This window comes from Meles meles, chromosome 11 (assembly GCF_922984935.1).
Source record: "Meles meles chromosome 11, mMelMel3.1 paternal haplotype, whole genome shotgun sequence".
NCBI lineage: Eukaryota > Metazoa > Chordata > Mammalia > Carnivora > Mustelidae > Meles > Meles meles.
This window is the reverse complement of record NC_060076.1, coordinates 984,707-1,001,653: the sequence shown is the minus strand read 5'-3', so window position 1 is coordinate 1,001,653 and position 16,947 is coordinate 984,707. Positions and strand designations below refer to the sequence as shown.

The 16,947-nt window shown below is 64.5% G+C and overlaps 3 protein-coding genes across 4 annotated transcripts in view; 2 read left to right on the top strand and 1 right to left on the bottom strand.

Moving 5' to 3' along the window:
- Window positions 1-1,299: 1,299 nt before the first annotated feature.
- The window catches only part of LCN15 (lipocalin 15), a 23,005-nt gene continuing 7,357 nt past the window's right edge, over window positions 1,300-16,947 (bottom strand). Inside the window, exons 3-8 of one of the 2 annotated variants that reach the window (XM_046021711.1) lie at window positions 4,646-4,785; window positions 4,500-4,570; window positions 4,156-4,266; window positions 3,356-3,457; window positions 3,088-3,154; window positions 1,300-1,431 (exon numbers count right to left, since the gene is read on the bottom strand). In XM_046021711.1, coding sequence (XP_045877667.1) covers window positions 3,120-3,154; window positions 3,356-3,457; window positions 4,156-4,266; window positions 4,500-4,570; window positions 4,646-4,758 — 432 coding nt within the window. In that variant the 5' untranslated portion in view covers window positions 4,759-4,785 and the 3' untranslated portion in view covers window positions 1,300-1,431; window positions 3,088-3,119. Of the gene's footprint in view, window positions 1,432-2,741; window positions 3,155-3,355; window positions 3,458-4,155; window positions 4,267-4,499; window positions 4,571-4,645; window positions 4,786-16,947 lie in introns of those variants that run through there. The other variant, XM_046021712.1, reaches the window with a different exon arrangement.
- Window positions 8,127-12,281, top strand: TMEM141 (transmembrane protein 141). Its single transcript, XM_046022996.1, has 6 exons — window positions 8,127-8,310; window positions 9,543-9,644; window positions 10,331-10,519; window positions 11,042-11,125; window positions 11,416-11,510; window positions 11,849-12,281. The coding sequence occupies exons 1-6, from the start codon at window positions 8,127-8,129 to the stop codon at window positions 11,978-11,980; spliced, it is 786 nt and encodes a 261-aa protein (XP_045878952.1). The 3' UTR covers window positions 11,981-12,281.
- CCDC183 (coiled-coil domain containing 183) overlaps window positions 13,297-16,947 on the top strand; it is a 10,180-nt gene continuing 6,529 nt past the window's right edge. Inside the window, exons 1-5 of the mRNA XM_046021713.1 lie at window positions 13,297-14,522; window positions 15,007-15,128; window positions 15,587-15,664; window positions 15,852-16,019; window positions 16,147-16,251. Coding sequence (XP_045877669.1) covers window positions 14,453-14,522; window positions 15,007-15,128; window positions 15,587-15,664; window positions 15,852-16,019; window positions 16,147-16,251 — 543 coding nt within the window. The 5' untranslated portion in view covers window positions 13,297-14,452. The remainder of the gene's footprint in view (window positions 14,523-15,006; window positions 15,129-15,586; window positions 15,665-15,851; window positions 16,020-16,146; window positions 16,252-16,947) is intronic.

Below are 16,947 nucleotides of genomic sequence, written 5' to 3'. Positions count from 1 at the left end.
CCCAGCTGTAATGGCCACAAAGCAGGGGGATGGGTGCCACATGGCCAGGAGGGGTCCGAGGGTGCCCAGAGAAACTCCTGCCCGGACCAGCATCCGTGGTTCTAGACCAGTAAGAGGCAAGCTTCCCAGCTTCGGGGCCAGAAAAGCACACCCTGGGAGGGCTCCAGGCTTGGTCCAGTACAGGGCAGCTCCCGCCCCCCGGGGAGACAGGCCGCCTCGGATCCTGGGTGCTGCGCTGCCCTTCCACTAAGGCTGTCAGCTTAGGGTCCGCCAGGCGCGGGAAGTCCAGAGCTGGCCAGCCTGCCGGAGACCGAGGGACCCACCACACCACAGGACCAGCAGGGGCCCCCCCGGAGGCTGATCTGGGACTAGCTGATGCGAGCCCCAAACTGGCCCAGCCTGGGCTGATGAGTAAGGTCCCCCCCACCCCCAGCGCTTGGCGAGGCAACAGAGGGAGGACAGGAAGCGTGGGGGATGCTGTCTCTGGGTGACCAGGAGCAGGATAAGGACAGATGCCCTTCATCTGATCTGGCCGACTGCCTCCGGCTCCAGACCTGGGAAGGCTGCAGGCACCTGTGAGCAATGAAGCAAGACCCCCACTATCTTCCTGTCCCCCTCACCCGGCCCTTTCAAGTGTGTGCACTGGACGGAACCTGGACGTGCTGAGCTCCTTTCAGGAGAACGGCAGTGGCCAGGGGCCCCAGGAAGGGCTGTCTCTCCCCCAACATCTCACGGAGCGTCCGCATGCAGCCCGGGCCCTGGAGCCTGACCACTGGGCCTCAACCTCAGCCTGGCCCCTCGCTGGGCAAGTCACCAACTTCTCTATGCCTCAGTTTCCTGAGTAAGGAATGCAGCAAGCTCACTGTGTGTGTCCAGGGGTCCACGGTGGAGCCTATGACATAGCCAAGGTCAAGGTCAGCCCAGCAGCAGGAGGGAACACCCTGTGAGGCCTGCTTCGAAGCCCCTGGGCTGCTGTGCCCCAGCTCCTGCAGCCAGGGGGCGGCATGTGCCCAGCGGAGCCCCCATGGCGAGGCCGGTCTTCACTGGGCACCCTGGCTCCCCGAAGGTGCTCTGAGCCCTTGAGGACCAGGACAGTGATGTCAGACACCGCCTACGGGTACAGCCCCTCACGGGTGCCAGGCTGGGCTGGAGCTTCCTGTCACCTCAAGCCAGGAGGTGCCCAGTGGTCAGCGTCTCCTTCATGCCCACTTCCCTGCCTCAGGTTCCCCGGGAGCCCTGGATCAAGACAGGGCCCACCATGCCCTCCCCAAGGGCCCCTGCAAAGAGGAGAGGGGCCTCTAGACTGCGGAATATGTTTATTGAGGGGAAGGGGGTTGGGAAGGGTTCCCAGGGTTGGGAAGGAGGGGGTGACCCAGGAGGACGGTGGGTCCGGACAACTCGGGGTGACAAGGTCTGCTGCTCCGGCTCGCCCTGCACAGACGGGAAAGGTACGGTCACTCCAGGCACCCTTCCGACAAACACTCCTCGGAGCCCCTCGCTGCCCCCATCCACGCCACGCGTCGCCTGCAAGGCCAGAGCTAATTCTACCATCGAAATTTCCACGACTGTGGAAGCCCACCACGGCGGCCCCAGGGGCCAGCAGCACACCGTGGCTTCCCGCGGTCCTGGGGGCCCCAACACACTTTCCAGCACCTTCCTTGCTTGCTCGCTGGCCGGCATGGCAAGAAAGCCCCACAAGGGCCACTGAACCACCACAAAACCCCCAGACTCAGCCCCTGAGAGGGGGGTCCACGTGGGACGCTTTACCCTGGAAGTTGGGGCGAGGCCCACAGCAGGACGCCGGGGCTGCTACTCTCCGAAGGTAGAACCTCCCAGAGGCTGATCTGGTACATCCCTCCCCGCTCCTCCCACCGAAGACGAGCACCTGCGTGGTGCAGCGGGCCCAGGAGGTTGGCAGCACCTTCTCGACACACGAGAAGTTAAAACAGCCCAACGCCCCACTGGGTGAATAGCCAGCCGGGCCGGGGAGAGCGGGACGCCGGGGGCATGGTGGGGGGAAGCTGGCGGGATGGCGGGGGGATACTAGGGGTGGGATGCGGGGGGATGGCAGGGGGATGCGGGGGGAGAAGATCGGGGGGATGCCGAGGGGATGGCGGGAGGGATGGTGGGGTGCTCCCTGAAGCATGAGGAAGGAGTCCCACCACACAAACACGGGCCTGCCAGGAAGGACCACAGGGCTGCCTCTGACACTTCTGTTATTTAGTGTCTTCTGTGGGTTCCCAAAATTTTCATTGTGACCTTGGTAAGGGGCTGGACAGTTTCTTAGCATCTACCTGGGGGAGGGTGTCCCCAAGAGTCCACCTACTTCCATGTCCCGAGGGCTCCCAGGGACCTGGCCCTATAATGGCAGTGCCGTGCAAGGTGGCGGTTCCCTCTCCGGGGGGGACCAGGTTCCTAGCAGATTCCAAGGCCTAGTACCCCAGGGAGGTAGCCAGAGGCTACGGGACACACAGCACACTGGACTGACAGCATCCGCCGGACTCACGTCCACCCGGGGCCTCAGACGGGACCTTCCCTGGAGACAGGTCTCTGCGGACGTGATCAGTTAAGGACGGAGACGAGGCTGTCGTGGACTTAGGGCGGGCCCGGCCCCCGTGACCGGTGTCCTCGTCAGAAGAGGGACATTTGAACACAGACACACAGAGGGAGGACCACCGTGTGACCATCGAGGCAGAGACAGCAGGGATGGGGCTACGAGCCAAGGGAGGCCGAGGCCCGCCGGCAGCAGCAGGAGCGGGGAGAGGCCAAGATTCGGCCCTGAGCCTCCAGAAGGAGCCAGGCGGGCCCACTCCTTGACTCTGGGCTCCGGCCTCCAGAACGGTGGCGAGAACAAATTGTATTGTATGTGGTCATTTGTTAAGGCAGCCCTAGGAAATGAGAGGAGGCTTCCTGGAAGAGATAGCATGTAAGCTGAGGCCTGAATCGTGCAAGTGGCCGGCCAGGCAGCCGGGTGGGTCTGGAGGAGTGGGTTCCACACAGGCAGAGCGGCGGACAGAGCGGCGGCCCGGGGCTGCCCACGCAGGCCCTGGAGAACGGGACGGAGAGGCCGCCCTGCCTCGCTCCTACCTGGGAGGGGCCGAGGTGGGTCTCCACGGGTGTCAGAGAGCTTCCTCGTCCCCAGAGGAGCACGCGTCTGCGGGAAGGAAGACAGAGACGCTGAGCTAGCCGGGACGCCCACAGCCTCCCGCAGCCCGGCCCCCTGAAAGTCTCCCCCTCCCGGCTGCCCGTGACCTGCTCCCAGTATGCGCGGGCGGCTGGAGGGCCTGCGGGCCACCTTACAAGAGGCACCACCTGGTCTGGCTCACTCCCAGGGGTCGGGAAGGGGCCTGCGCACCTGACTTGGGCAGCATGACCATCATGTCGTCCTCGAGCCCCACCGTGGGGTAGAAGTCCCGGAAGGTCTTCACAGCTTGGGGACTTGCTTCCTGGGTCCGGCCTGAGGCAGAGCAGGACCCCAGTGAGCTCTGTGTACCACAGAGGTTGGGGGTGGATGGAGGTCTCTGGGCTCACAGAGGTGAGGGGAGGGAAGGGGGTAGATGTCTCCTGGCCTCAGTGCTCTTCCTTGAGAGTTGACCACAGGTCCATCACCCAAGACTGGGCAGGTTGTGCACTGCTCAAAAGTGCCTGCCTGGCTGCGGAATCAGGGGGACCGAAGCCGCCCGGAGGGGTGTCCTTTCCTCATCCACACAGGGTGTCTGGGAGACTGGCATGGCCTGGGTCTTCCCCAGGGCCATGTGCCCCTGGGCCCCACACCCCTTAGGCCCCCCAAACCAGTCTCTAGCCCTCACCCCAACCTCTGCACCTCGGGGAACCCCTGGCCCACTTTGCCAAGGCCCTCAGAAATTACAGCAAAACGGAACCTCAGCCCTCACTTCGGCTCTCAGGCAGCGGGGCGGAGGGCGGCAGGGCCCCCGGGGCCCCTGGCAACGACTCCTCCCCTCTCCGAAGAGCTGCGGAGTCCCGCCACCCCCCTCCTTCTTGGCTCCTGGTTGGGGTGACGGAGGAGGGGAGGCAGGGCCCGGGGGGCCGGGTCGGGAGGAGACAGGGCAGAGTGGCGGCCCCAGGTGGGGCGGAGAGGGCCGGGTGGGCAGCAGCCAGCGGGGCCGAGGAGGGAGGGCGGGCCCGGCTTCTCACTGTAGAGCTGCACCATGGTGCTGAGGGCTCCCTCCAGTTCCTTGTAGATGTAGACCACGGCGAACGAGCTGTAGTCTGTGTCCACCACGCGCACGTCCAGGTAGCCCAGGGCTGCAGAGGGAGGGGCCCGCCAACCATGGGGGAGGGCCCAGGGTCCGGGCACAGACCCCCACCCACGCCGGCCTCCGCTTCGGGGCTCAAGGAAAGGGCAGAAGTGAAGGGAAGGAGGGGTGGGGCGGGAGATGGTGAGGGGCGGGGGGCGGCCCCAGGTAGAAGGACCGTCCATGTCACCCCACGGAGACGCTTTGTCAGGGGTCTCTGAAGGCAGGCAGGGCAGGACCTACCTGGGACCCTGAAGTGGCCCGCGGAGCCCGCCCTCAGGTACTCAGCGTCCAGCAGGTGACAGCCGTCAGCCCTGGGGGGCACAGCCCGGGGCTCACTCTCGGCTGCTGGCCCGCCCCGCCCCCACCGCCAGCCCCACCACGCTCACCGAGGGAACTGCATGTGGACACTGAGGTTGCCGCCCGCCGTGGCCTCGATGGCCCTAGTGGACATCAGCAGGTGGTCCTTCTTGCCCAGGAAGACCGTACAGTCGGAGACCATGGACACCACGTACCAGAGGCCTGAGAACTGCAGAGCAGCTCGGTGGCCGGCTTTGCCCTGGGACCGGGGCCACGAAGCACACGGCCACACAGGCTTGTCTGGAACCACGCAGCGGTGGGTCCCCGCGCCCATCTCACCGTTCTGCCACCCACCCGGACGGGTCGCATGACCTCTGTTCCCCCGACTGTGAAATGGGTCAGCCATTACCCCCACACGGTTGCTCCAGGATTAGATGGAGAGGGGGGTCCAAGGGCTGGCGGGTTCACGGCCCAGAGCAGGGTGGCCGTTATCCCGTTAACCCAGGCCGATAACCCTGTTATCCCGTCCCCCATGCCCACCCACGCCACAGCACGGGGCCTCTGTTACCTTCCTGGCATCAAAATCGGGCTGCAGCAGGACCTCGGCCCCAGCCACCGACACCCAGAGGAGCACCAGGGCCTGGCCCAGCAGGACGCACTTCAAGGCCATGCCTGCCCCCCGGCTCCCCGCACAGGAATCCCAGCCCCAGGAGGCCGGGCTTTATAGCCCAGCCCACCAGCGGGCTTAGCCGAGGGGCGGGGGGCAGCAGATGCACTTGGCTCTGGAAACTCAGCCCCCATTGTCCATTGTCCTGCACAATCACCCAAGGTCCCCCAGCAGTCCCGGGGGTCATCTCCCGGAGGGCTCCAGAGAGGCGGACTCTCACCTCTCACCTCTCCCGGTCCACACCTGCCAGCCAGTCACCAAGGACCAAGCAGAGACCTCATCTTGGCCTCCGTCCACCTCCAGACTGGCTGGGGCCAGGGACGGGGGCCCCAGGGCACGTGGGGGTGCTCTAGCTCACGGGCCCTACTCAGGGTCTGGGTCCCCCAAGTCCTCACTCGCCCACACCCGCCACACACACTGCACACAGGAGTGGAGTCACCATGGGTCAGCCCAGCTGTGACGGAGGGGACATCAGAGGCCTGGGTAACCCCTCACTCTAGACCCCACTGCCGCGCACCGGGTCTCCGGCAGGCCGGTCTGGAGGGCGGAGCTGAGCCGCCACTTAGGGTGGATTACGGCGTCACAGGTGTCTTATCAAAGGTTGCATAAGCATGCGGGCACGAGTGTCGCCAGGGCGGCGCCGTGGGCTGGTGGGGGCTCCCCGGCCATGCCTCCCGTGACCTTTCCTGGGGAGGCAGACAGCGCCCTCCACGGGAGGACCGCCCGCCGGCCTCGGGGCACCTGACCCAGAGACTGCTGATGGGGGCGGGCGGCCCGGGCAAGGCCAGCGCTGCCCAGTGCTCTGGCGTGGAGGGGCCTACAGGGCCGGAGAGAGGGCCTCGCCCCCAGCAGGGAGGGAGGGGAGGAGGGGGGGCTCTGAGGGCCGCCCGCTCTGGGTTTCAGGGGACCCCAGCCCGCCGCCAGGTCCCATATTTACAGAGCACGCATCTGATAAAGGACTTAAATCCTGACTCTGTAAAAACCCTCCAGATGCAATGATAAGAAAAACAAGCAACTCAAAAAAAAAAAAAAAAAAAACCAGGCAAAGATTTGAAAAGCCACTTCACCGACGAAGACGTCCAGATGGCAAACAAACATGGGAAAACGCATCCGTGAGTCAGGGGACGGGCAAGGCGAGGCCGCTCGAGACACGCCACAGCTCTAGGGCTGCCGGTCACCGTCCCAAGTCCTCGCTGCCCGGCATCAGAACGCAGGGCCAGGGCCCTGGGAACTGTGTGGTGGGATCTCAGAAAGGGACACACTCATTTCCCGTACAATTTCACAATTGCACACCTCAGTGTTTACACGAGAAAAATGAAAACTTGGAAAAAACCCTGCGCATGGGTGTTGATTCAGGGCTTGATTCACAACCACCCAGAAGCAGAAGCCACCAAGTGTCCCCCGTGGCCACGTGGATGACGGGCCGTCCGTGGCAGGAGGGCGTGGGAGGAGCAAACCATCCACTCAGGTAACGCGCTCGGACAAATCCCGATGGTTCCTGGGTGAGAGAGGCCTTTTCAGGGAGACTACAGACGGGGATACCTTTCTAGAACCTTCCAGAATTTGCAAGTGCCCAGGAACAGGAAGCTGGTGGTGGGCTGCCGGGTGGGTAGGCTTGGCAGCCAGCGGAAGGGCACGCAGCCACCGTCGGAGCCGGGACTGTGGTGGTCACGCGTCTGCGTCTGTCTATAAACTCACAGAGCTGACAGCACAACAGTGAGTTTCCGTGTGTGGCCGAGACCTTGTCGTTCAAAACATAATATAAAACAAAGCATAAACACGGGGCGCCTGGGGGCTCAGTGGGTGAAGCCTCTGCCTTCGGCTCAGGTCATGGTCTCAGGGTCCTGGGCTCGAGCCCCGCATCGGGATCTCTGCTCAGCGGGGAGCCTGCTTCTCCCTCTCTCTCTCTGCCTCTCTGCCAACTTGTGATCTCTCTGTCTGTCAAATAAATAAATAAAATCTTTAAAAAATAATAAAATAAAACGCATAAATACAAGCGACAAATACCTACAAAATCTTCCCCCAAACGCACCTCTCCGGCTGGGGGACAGGAAGGCCAAAGGAGTCCGTGCCACCCCACTCCAAGGCCAGAGCTCCAAGGACAGTGTGGGGGCAGGACAGGCGTCCACGCCCACCGCAGGCGGACCAAGGCCCAGACGATCACAGCCTCGGACGCCCTGAGGAGCCCTCCAGGTGCGGGGCAGCCCCTCTACCCACGGAAAACGCACGGGCCCCCAGCACGTCCCTGACCAGGGCCTTCACCGCAGCGCAGCCACCCATTGGTTCCCCGTGTGCCCGGCCACACAGCGGGGGGCGATCCTCAAGGACAACAAATCGGACGTGCCCCCGCTGGGACTCTCTGGAGCCATCCCGGCACCGAGGCAACACCGGCCCGCTGGCCCCGTGGCACTCCCAGCACCGGCGGAGCCTGCCGTTCCCGGGCGGCTCGTGGCTTCCGCCTCCTCCCCGCAGCCTCCTCAAACCGCAGTCTACACCCGACCCCGCCCCGGCCCCTTTCCTCCAGGCTTTGAGCTTAATCTGCGTTTTCTTCTGTGTTCACGTGTCGTCTCTGCCCTGCACACTCTAAATTCGGGGACAGCAGGTGCTACCGGTGGCCTGAGGCTTCGGATTCCCCAGCTCCAGGTGCAGAAGGTGCTCGGTTCGTAGCTGTGGACAAATGAGGGAGGAAAGTCGCTTCGGCCTGCGGGTCCACTAGAGCCTGGGGCCTCTCTGCCACGCCACCACGTCTGCAGCCCGTGGCAGGGGTCTGCGTACTGGCACCGCCTGCCTTGTCCACGGCCGCAGCGGAGACTCCGCCTGGAGCCTCGTCTGGCTTCCCTGCCTCACCGCCTCCCAGCGTCATGCTGTGAAGACCAAGGGCACAGGTATGGGGGACTGCCACCATGCCCACCGGCCTCCCTGGCCGGCCCAAGGGTCTGAGCCTCCAGGAGGAGGGCTCAGACCCAACACTTCTTCCTCTGGAGGTTCTCGTTCTGTTCCTGTTCACCAGACCGCCGAGGCTGCCCCCGTACGCACTCTCTTGGTTCTCCAGCATCCTGCTAATCCAGGAGCCCCGGTATCCTCCCAGTAAGCTCTCACTGGTTATGGTTGGTCAGGGCTGCTAACCATCTCTCCGCCAGGCCCAACCCAGTCAGGTTCCGGCCCCCCAGGTGCTTCCTAACCCTGGGTCCGTCCTCAGGGGAGGAGAAAGAATCTCCGGTGTTCCGAGCCTCCACCTGCTGACCATGAAGGCAGCCCAAGCTGCGTGGACAATGTCAAGGGCCCCCGGCCCCCTGCACCATTGGGCTCCACCCCAGGGGGCCCCAGCAGTGGAGGGGGGGAATTGAGGTGACTTTGCGCTGGCCAGTTCCCCCTAGAGTCCCCAGGGGTCTCACCTACACAGTTCCCCCTCTATGTGCTGGAACAGGCTCCCCCCCACCCAACCTGGGTTGCTCCACTCTGCGGCTCTGAGCTCTAGGTTCCTGCCCCGGCCCTCAGGGTCTCCCACGTCCCACTCACGTCTGGGGAGTTGCTTTGCAAACACACTGTCTGCTTTCCCCTAATTTGCACGCGCCCTCTGGGTCCCTCCGGGGAATGGGCCAGGGCTGGGCACCTCTGCGGTGACTTCACGAAGGGCTCCTGCCCCTCAGGCAGCGTCAGCACCCTGATCACCGGCAGCAGGCCACTGCGACCTGGCCTGGCTTCAGTGTGCAGGCCAGTCAGGGCGTGGGCTCCTGGGGTGGCATGTCCTGCGCCTGAGGGCAGGCCCCAGAGCTCTCAGTCAAATGGGCACTTACAGGGCAGGGGTGGTGGCCTCAGCCGCCAAGGACCACACTTCCTGCCTCCTGTCAGCCTCTGGATGACCGGCAGCTGCCCTGCTGCAGGCTTCAGGCCCCCTCCCGTCTGCTGGGCCTCCAGTTTCGTCGGAGCAGCCACAAGAATGGGACTGAGAAGAGGAAGGAGGAAGAGGAGGGAGGGTGGGACAGGGGAGGAGACAGGAGGAGTGGAGGGAGGGGAAGGACAAGCAGGGGGGAAGGAAGAGGGGAGGGGGAGAGAGAGGGGGAAGACTGAGGGAGGGGAGGGGGCAGAAGGGAAAGGGGGGGTGGGGAGACCCCTATCCGGGTAAGAGGAGCTGGCTCGTCATCAGCTTGTGCACACACACCCCTCCAGGTGTGGGCAGGGGGGAGGCAGGTGGTGGGAAGGGCAGAAGAAGCTCATCCTGGCCAGCGGAGTGTGGACAGCACAGAACGGCCTCCTTGTGGAGCCAGGGAAGGTGGAAGGCTACCGGCCTGCAGCCCGGTCTCCCCTGCTGTGTGCAGACCTGAATCTAGGGCTCTTGGCTCAGGACAAGGTGACCAACCCCCTGGCTTTCCTGGCCTTCTGGGCAGCCAGACCACATGGCATCCTCGGCGGGGAGAACCGTCAGCCCCAGGCCCCACCAGGGAAAGATGTGCTCTGTCTCCCCTACAAGAAACCGACCCCCGGCCCTCACCACCCGGAGCGCTTGCTTCTCGCCAGCGGGCCTGGGTTCAGAACAACCCCTCGCACTCCTTCTCCATAACGTACTTTCTCCCGGTCATTGGTTGGCCTCATCCCTGGTTTTGCTGTGGCTTGGGTGTCCCAAATTGCAAGTCTGTGCTACTCCCCAGTAAACTCCTAGTTGCTGGTAAAATAACTTGTTTCTCAGGTCGGTGCTACCATCTAGTGCAGGGCCAGAGCGGGAGGGGGGGTGTCCGGCCCACCCAGAATGCCCAGCCTTGACCGCTGGACAGAGGCTGCCCCCATTCAGGGGGCCTCATGGGGCCTCATCCTCAGGCCGGGAGGTTGCTGGCCTCTCCCCCTGGCTGGGGCATACAGGGGAGCTGGACCCTCCCATAGGCCACGCGACCCCGAAGCCCAGGCGTCTCTGAAGCCATGTCCATTCCCAGGCCCACAGGTCACCTAGGACTTCAATGTTCTGACCGCGACCTAAACTGACGCCCACTCTCCCCCAGGAGACCGGGCCAGGACCCAGCCTCATTCCCGCTCTACTTCAAAGGCCACCTGAGTCCACACCCCAGACTCTCCGCGGTCACTCAGACCCTCGGCCCTTCCCACCCTCTCTCAGGTCCCCCAGCCCCGCCCCTCCTGCGAGCTCGCCCCCGCCCCTTCGCCTGTCCCGCGCAGGCTCCGCCCCCTTCTCGCCCCGCCCTCCGCACGCCGTGCGCAGGCTCCGCCCGTCCGCTACCGGGACCCGCCGGCCACCGTGAACCTGGGCCTGTCCCAGGTGGACGACGCCGTGGCCGCCAAGCACCCGGTGAGAAGGCCGGCCTGGCACGCGGGCGCCGGACCTCAGCATCTGGCCTGAGCGGGGCGGGTGGGGGCTCGGTGGGGGGTTCCCCGAGGGGGGAGGAGACACAGGGGGAGGACGCTCCCGTCGTGGGGACCCGGGCAGCCTGGGTGGACGTGGACGTGGACGTGGAGGCAGGTGCGTGTGGGCAAGGCCCCAGGGCCTCACGACGAGCTCCTCGCGGCCGGAGTGTGCCCGACGGCGGGACGGAGGGCCTGTGGAAGGGGGGGACAGAGCCCTCACCCGCCCGCCACCGCAGGGGCTGGGGCAGTACCGCGTGCCCGTCGCAGGCCTTCGTGGAGGGCGTTTTCAGCTTTGCCGCAGGGAGGCCGGGTCCAGACGTCCTGGGGTGTGGACACCTCACCTTCCCGTCTCACCCGAGTGCCCAGCGGGTGCCGTCCGGCCCCCGTCCTCGGAGGCTGGAGCCTGGCCGCTGTGGGCGCCCAGGCGGTGGACAGGCTGGCTGATGGGGGCCTTGGCTCTGGGCAGGCACCGGCGCCGCCGTCGGCCTGCAGATGTTCATCCGGAGGAAGTTCCCGTACCCCTTCCAGGGGCACGTGCTGGTGGCCGTGGGTGGGTACCCCGGGGGCTGTGCCTCCCGCTCTGACACGCACCCAAGTCGCCAGAGGTGATGCTGGCTGCCCGGCGGCGGGGGGGGGGGGGGGGGGGGGTCCCCACTGGGGTGGGGAGGCCGAGGTCCCGTGCATCCCCACCTCCTGGGACGGGGTCCCAGTTCTCGGTGCAAGTCCTGCCAAGCCCACCAGACCCTCGCCCGGAAGAAGCCTGGGCCCAGGTCCCCTTTCCCTGAGAAGTGCAGAGGCCCAGGCCCACAGCCCAACTGGCCCGTGGCCCCTGCTCCCCAGTCACAGGCTCGGTGGCCAGCTACTGGGTGACCCGAGTATGCAGCAACCTCTGGCTCTTCCTGGAGACGGGCAGCTCCCCGAAGACAGGGGCGCAGGTGAGAGGCCAGAGGGCAGTGGAAAGCAGGACCTGAGGCTCCGGGGCCAGAGGTTTTGGCCGGCAAACCCGCGGCCCACGGTATAGACTGGACAGGGCCTCTCTCCTCTGGCCTGTCCATCCTGGAGGGGCAGGAGTGGGTGGCATGCAACAGCCAGACCTTCCTGAGCCCCTTGGGCAGGAGGGGTTGGGTGGTCCTGGTACAGGGGGAGTGCAGAATCAGGAGTGTGGACACCCCAAGAAGGGTGTCCAGACACCAGGCTGGCTGACATCAGGCCTGTGTCCTTCTGGTGAGCGGCTGAGGCTGTGGTTCCAGCTGTCTCCCTTTGCCTCCTACAGATCGGCACAGCTAGGAGAGCTCCAGCTGGGGCGCAGAAGACCTGGGGCCGGAAATTTCTAGAACATAGCCCTCAGGGCCTCCTCACCTCAGGCTTGCCCTCCGCCCTCACACAGGCCCTCCTCACACCCTAAGGTGACCCAATGGTGTCCCCTGCGGACATTCATGGGAGGTCTGCCAACCCTGTGCAAACCTTTGCTCCTGCCCAGGTCACACCAGAGGGGCCGTCCCTGCAGTGGTTGGCCTCCCAGAGGGCAGTGAGGAATACGGTGGACGCTGAGAGCTGGAGAGCATCAGAGAGGCCCTGGGCACTTGGTGGAAGGGACTTCTGCGGGACCTGGTGCTCTGACACTCCCTGTCCGGCCCTGGCGTCCCCCACAGTCAGAGGGGACAGCTGCTGCGGGGGCTTGCTGCACAAATAAATGCCTTTTCCCAGCTGAGTTGTAAAACCATCGGGAAGGGACGCCAGGGTGGCTCAGTGGGTTAAAGCCTCTGCCTTCGGCTCAGGTCATGATCCCAGGGTCCTGGGATCGAGCCCCGCATCGGGTTCTCTGCTCGGCAGGGAGCCTGCTTCCCCCCCCCACCCCGCCTGCCTCTGTCTGTCTGTCAAATAAATAAATAAAATCTTTTAAAAAAAATTAAAATTAAAAAAAAAAACCATCGGGAAGCACGGCAAAGCAGTAAGAAGACAGGAGGCAGACGTTCCCTCGGCGCCATACACTGACGCTGCGGGACGCGCCAGAGCAGCTCCCAGCACGGCCCCAGAATCCAACGGTTCCGCAGGCCTTCCCACGCGGGGTCTGCTTGCACACGTCCAGCCACCAAGGAGCAGAGCGGGGGTGTGCGGCCAGGTAGCGCCTGGCCCCGGGGACTCAAGGCACAGGAAGCCCAAGATAACCATGGTGTGAGTGAGCTAGGGTTGGGGTTTTCTCTCATGTAATGGCCCAGGTGGGTGATCCAGGGCTGACAGGTGCTCAAGGACTCCCTTCAGTCTGCCCCCTGCTGTCCCTGCTGTACCCCTGCTGTGGCCTCTCTTCCGGGTGCACCTCATGGTCTCGGGCAGCTGCGCCAGCTCCGGCCATCGTGCCTTCATCCCAGTCGCTAGGGAAGAGGACAGTTCAGTCACCACTTGGGCTTACCCTCCATCAGCCAAAATTAAGTCATGGGGTACACGCCTAGGAAGACTGCCTCGTTCTGGGCAGCCACGTACCCCACTAAAGTTCAGGGGTTTGAAGAACAAGGGAGAACCAATACCGAGGGACAGTGAGCAGACTTTGCCTGTGTCCCAGGGAGAATGGGGAACGGGGGATGCCTATGACTGGTCCTTCCAAACCCCTGAGGCCTCAGAGGGATGGCAGGTGAGCCTGTGGAGGTTTTTGTTTGTTTGTTTGTTTTTAAAGATTTTATTTATTTGACAGAGGGAGAGAGATCTCGATCCCAGGACCCTGAGATCATGACCTGGGCTGAAGGCAGAGGCTTTAACCCACTGAGCCACCCAGGCGCCCCGAGCCTGTGGAGTTTTAAATGGGACGGGACTCACTTTCCTAAAAACTGGCAATGACCAGGAAGTGACCCCTGTGTGGGGTCTTAGCCTGCCGGCCGTGGTTACAAACTGCATGTCCCCAGATTTACACATCACAGCCCTAACACCCAGGACCTTGGATTACGACTGCATTTGGAGACAAGGCCTTGAAAGAAATGATTGCACTAACATGGGGGGCAGCCCTGATCCTGTCTGGCCTGTGTCCTTCTGAGGGGAGGAGGACACAGACACGAGCAGAGGGACAAACTTGTGGGGGCGCAGCGAGAAGATGGCCGTCTCCGAGCTCAGGAGGAACCAGCCCTGCCAGCGCTCCGATCCGAGTTTCAGCCTCCAGGATCTGAGACAACAAATTTCCACGGTGGCAGCCACACGGGCTGTGGCACTCCGTCATGGCAGCTCCAGCAAATTCACGCAGCGTGGCTGGAAACAGTGACCTAGCTGGCGTGCACCCCTGGGGTCCCAGGCGGCCAGGGGTTCAGGGCACACAACTGCAAGAGCAGCGTGGGCTGGGGTGACCCCTCCCAGAGTAAGGTGACAGCTAAAGCTAGACCCAGGAATCTCCCCAGGAGTCAGAGGTGTAGCAGGACGGGCTCCAGGCAGCAGGCAGCAGGGAGAGGTGGGTTCTCACGAGCCAGTGGAGTCTGAGCCTGGGGTGTGGTGAGGGAACAGAGATCCCATAAGGCAGAGATGGGAAGTTTTAGGAAACTCAGTGGGAGGACAGCCTGGAGGTGTGGAGGGCACGGGGGGGCTGGTGTGGGGCACAGTGTCAAACCACCACAGACCACGTCCTGTGGAAGGTGCCTCCTCCAATACCCCTGAGCCGAGAGCAGCCGTAAGACTCACACATCAGGGGACAACCCCCAGGCTCGCGTGGGGCAGCCGGTGGGGGCAGGGCGGGCCGGGATCGCCAGGGTTCCCTGAACTGGACATCGAGAACCTCGGCCCCCATCACAATGGGCCGAGATTCCGGGGATAACCTGAACTGCGTGCGGTTCTGCCAAGCAGGCCCAGCACAGGGAGGGCGGGAGGTGCAGAGGGTCCCGGGAGGACCCCAAGGGCTACCATGAAGACGCGCAGCGAGGCAGAGGTGGACGAGCAGATCCAGGAGCTGAAGACGATCACTCGGCTCCAGGGTGAGTTCACCACCTCCAGGGGACCAGCCTGCCTGGCCCTGCCCGGCCCCTCCCTGGGCTCAGAGGCTCTCACATTTAACACAGGGCCAGTTCAGGGCAAACGAGGGCTGGTGGCCACCCCATCCCGCAAACAGACGAGAAGGGACCAAAGGGGCTGCCACACAGGGGGGCTTCAGAGAGATGTGTGAGCACCGCGAGCCCCAAAGCCGGAGGAGACAGAAAAGGGCCCACCTGTTTCCCTGGCCCCTGGGTCTGGAAGGGATCCCAGGATGTGCCCCGCAGAGCCATCCCCATAAGCACCGTTGAGCCGGGAAGCCCATGACCCGGAGCGGTGGGAGGAAGGACTGTGCCGTGGGATCAACGTTCTCCTGCCTGCCCCGCCTCGGGCAGCCCTCGTGTGGAGCCCCCTCAGCTCAGGGATCCAGACCTGCCCACATCCTGGGCCCCTGGCCCTCTGCCCCTCCGCCCTCACCCTCCACCCCAGAGCAATGCCGGGCACTGCAAATCCAAGCGGTAAAGGAGAAGACGGCCAAGAACAAAAGCATACTGGCCCTCCTGCGCAGCAGTATCCGTCGCGGGGCCCAAGACTGGGCTTTGGCCAAAAAGGTGAGCAGTCCTGTCCCCTCCCTGCAGACTCCTGGCTGGGGATGGGGGCGGAGCAGGGCATGCACCTGCTGCAACAGTCCCACACACAAGTGGAGGGCAGGCACCTTCTCTTCTCCCCCCTCCCCTGCCCTTCTGGAGCCAGGGGGCATCCTGGGGAGGGGCTTCCCAAGACCTGGTCCCCTAGCTCCAGTCACTCCCAAAAGTCTGGCAGGCAGGGTGGGCCTGACTGGGGTCCTTTTTGAGGGCTACCCCTACAGCACGGGCCCCTCTCCTCTGTCTCTCTGGCCTTGGAGGGGAGACCTGGGCCCTCTTCTCCAGACTCCCATCACATCTCAGCTGGAGTGGCCTGGATGGGGTCTCGCTGCTGGGCTAGCACAGGGTAGAAGAGGCCAGGGGAGGCTGCCTGGAAGGATGGGGGCTGGGGGTGCACACCCAGCTCAGCCCCCGCCGCTCTGCAGTATGACCAGCGGACCATTTCCAAGGCTTGCAGGAAGGACGTGTCCATGAGGCTGGCGCACGGCCGCTCCTCCATGGAGGTAAGGTGGCGGGGGTGGGGTGGGGGGGGTGGCCCTCAGCCGCGCCCGGCCAGTGCGCACCCCCCACCACCACCACTAAGCGGCGCTGCGGAGCCCGTCCCGATCCCAGGGGTCCCGCCCCTCCAGCCCCGCTGCGCGCCGGCTCCCCGTGCGCACCCACGCGCGGGCCGGGCCCTCCCTGACCCAGGTGGCGCGGGAGAAGCTGCGAAAGTACGTGTTCGACCGCGTGAACGTACACAACGTGCTGATCCACCTGGTGCGGCGGCGGGGTCAGAAGCTGGAGGGCATGCAGCTGGAGCTGGCCAGCCTGCGGAGCCGGCCGGCCGCCACCAAGGAGGAGCAGCGCCTGCTGCAGGTGGCGGGGGCGGGGCCTCGGGCGGGGCTAGATGAGAGGCACCGCCCTCCCGGGAAGAAAGCGCAGCCTCCGGGTGGGCACCCGGGTGGTGTGTCCCTAAGCACGATGTGCCCTCGGGCCACCCCAGGTCATCCGCCAGCTGGAGAACAACATTGAAAAGACCATGGTCAAGATCACCACAAGTCAGAACATCCACCTGCTGTACGTGGGCCTGCTGGACTACCTGAAGAAAGTGAGCCCCCACCCCAGCCCCCAGCCCAGCGAAGCCATCTGGCGCCGCCGGGGGTCTCAGGACCCAGACCAGGGGCAGGGCTGGCATCTCAGTGGGGACGGGAGCCTCGGGGCGGAACCACGCCCCCTGCCCCCCCCCGCGGAGGGGAGGGGCTGCAGCTCCCTTCAGGCCAGTGGCCCCAAGGACAGACCCCTGCTTTGGGACCCCGCTGAGCGGGGGCACGGTGTACCTGTCTGCAAACTTGTTATTTGCTACTTCAAAAGGCATTTCATGGGATATGTCAGAACTGTTCAGGTTTTCTCGCGTGTATTTGATGGCTTAGCGTTGTGTTTTGCAAAAATGGGTCCTGAGCCCTCACAAAGTCCCCTGTTACAGAGGACAAGCCACCTCTGAGCAGGCCGGTAACCCCCAGCTTGCTGCCCACTTCTCCCAAGCCGGCTGCCCCCCCTCGCCCCCAGCAGAAGAGGCCTGGAGGAAGCCCCCAGGGTCCATGAGTCCCACTGGGAGGCAGGGCTTCTCCATGGGGAGGGGGAGGACGAGGAGACCGGAGGGGCTGGACGGTGGGTGCCATGGTGCTGCGAGGAGCAGTGTGGCAGGAGGGGCAGGGACAGTGAGGGACTTCTCCCAGCTCCCTCATCCTGAGGCTGGCGCAGGGGCAGCCAGGTGTGGCCGGCAGAAGTGGCGGGGGGAGGGTGT

What these genes read in the sequence shown, in the direction of transcription:
- TMEM141 (XM_046022996.1), top strand. Translation starts at nt 8,127, where the DNA reads ATGCCCACCGGCCTCCCTGGCCGGCCCAAGGGTCTGAGCCTCCAGGAG. An exon ending in GGAGCCCCGGTATCCTCCCA is followed by an intron (nt 8,311 to 9,542) that starts GTAAGCTCTCAC and finishes TGCTGTGTGCAG; the next exon opens with ACCTGAATCTAGGGCTCTTG. An exon ending in CCCCGAAGACAGGGGCGCAG is followed by an intron (nt 11,511 to 11,848) that starts GTGAGAGGCCAG and finishes TGCCTCCTACAG; the next exon opens with ATCGGCACAGCTAGGAGAGC.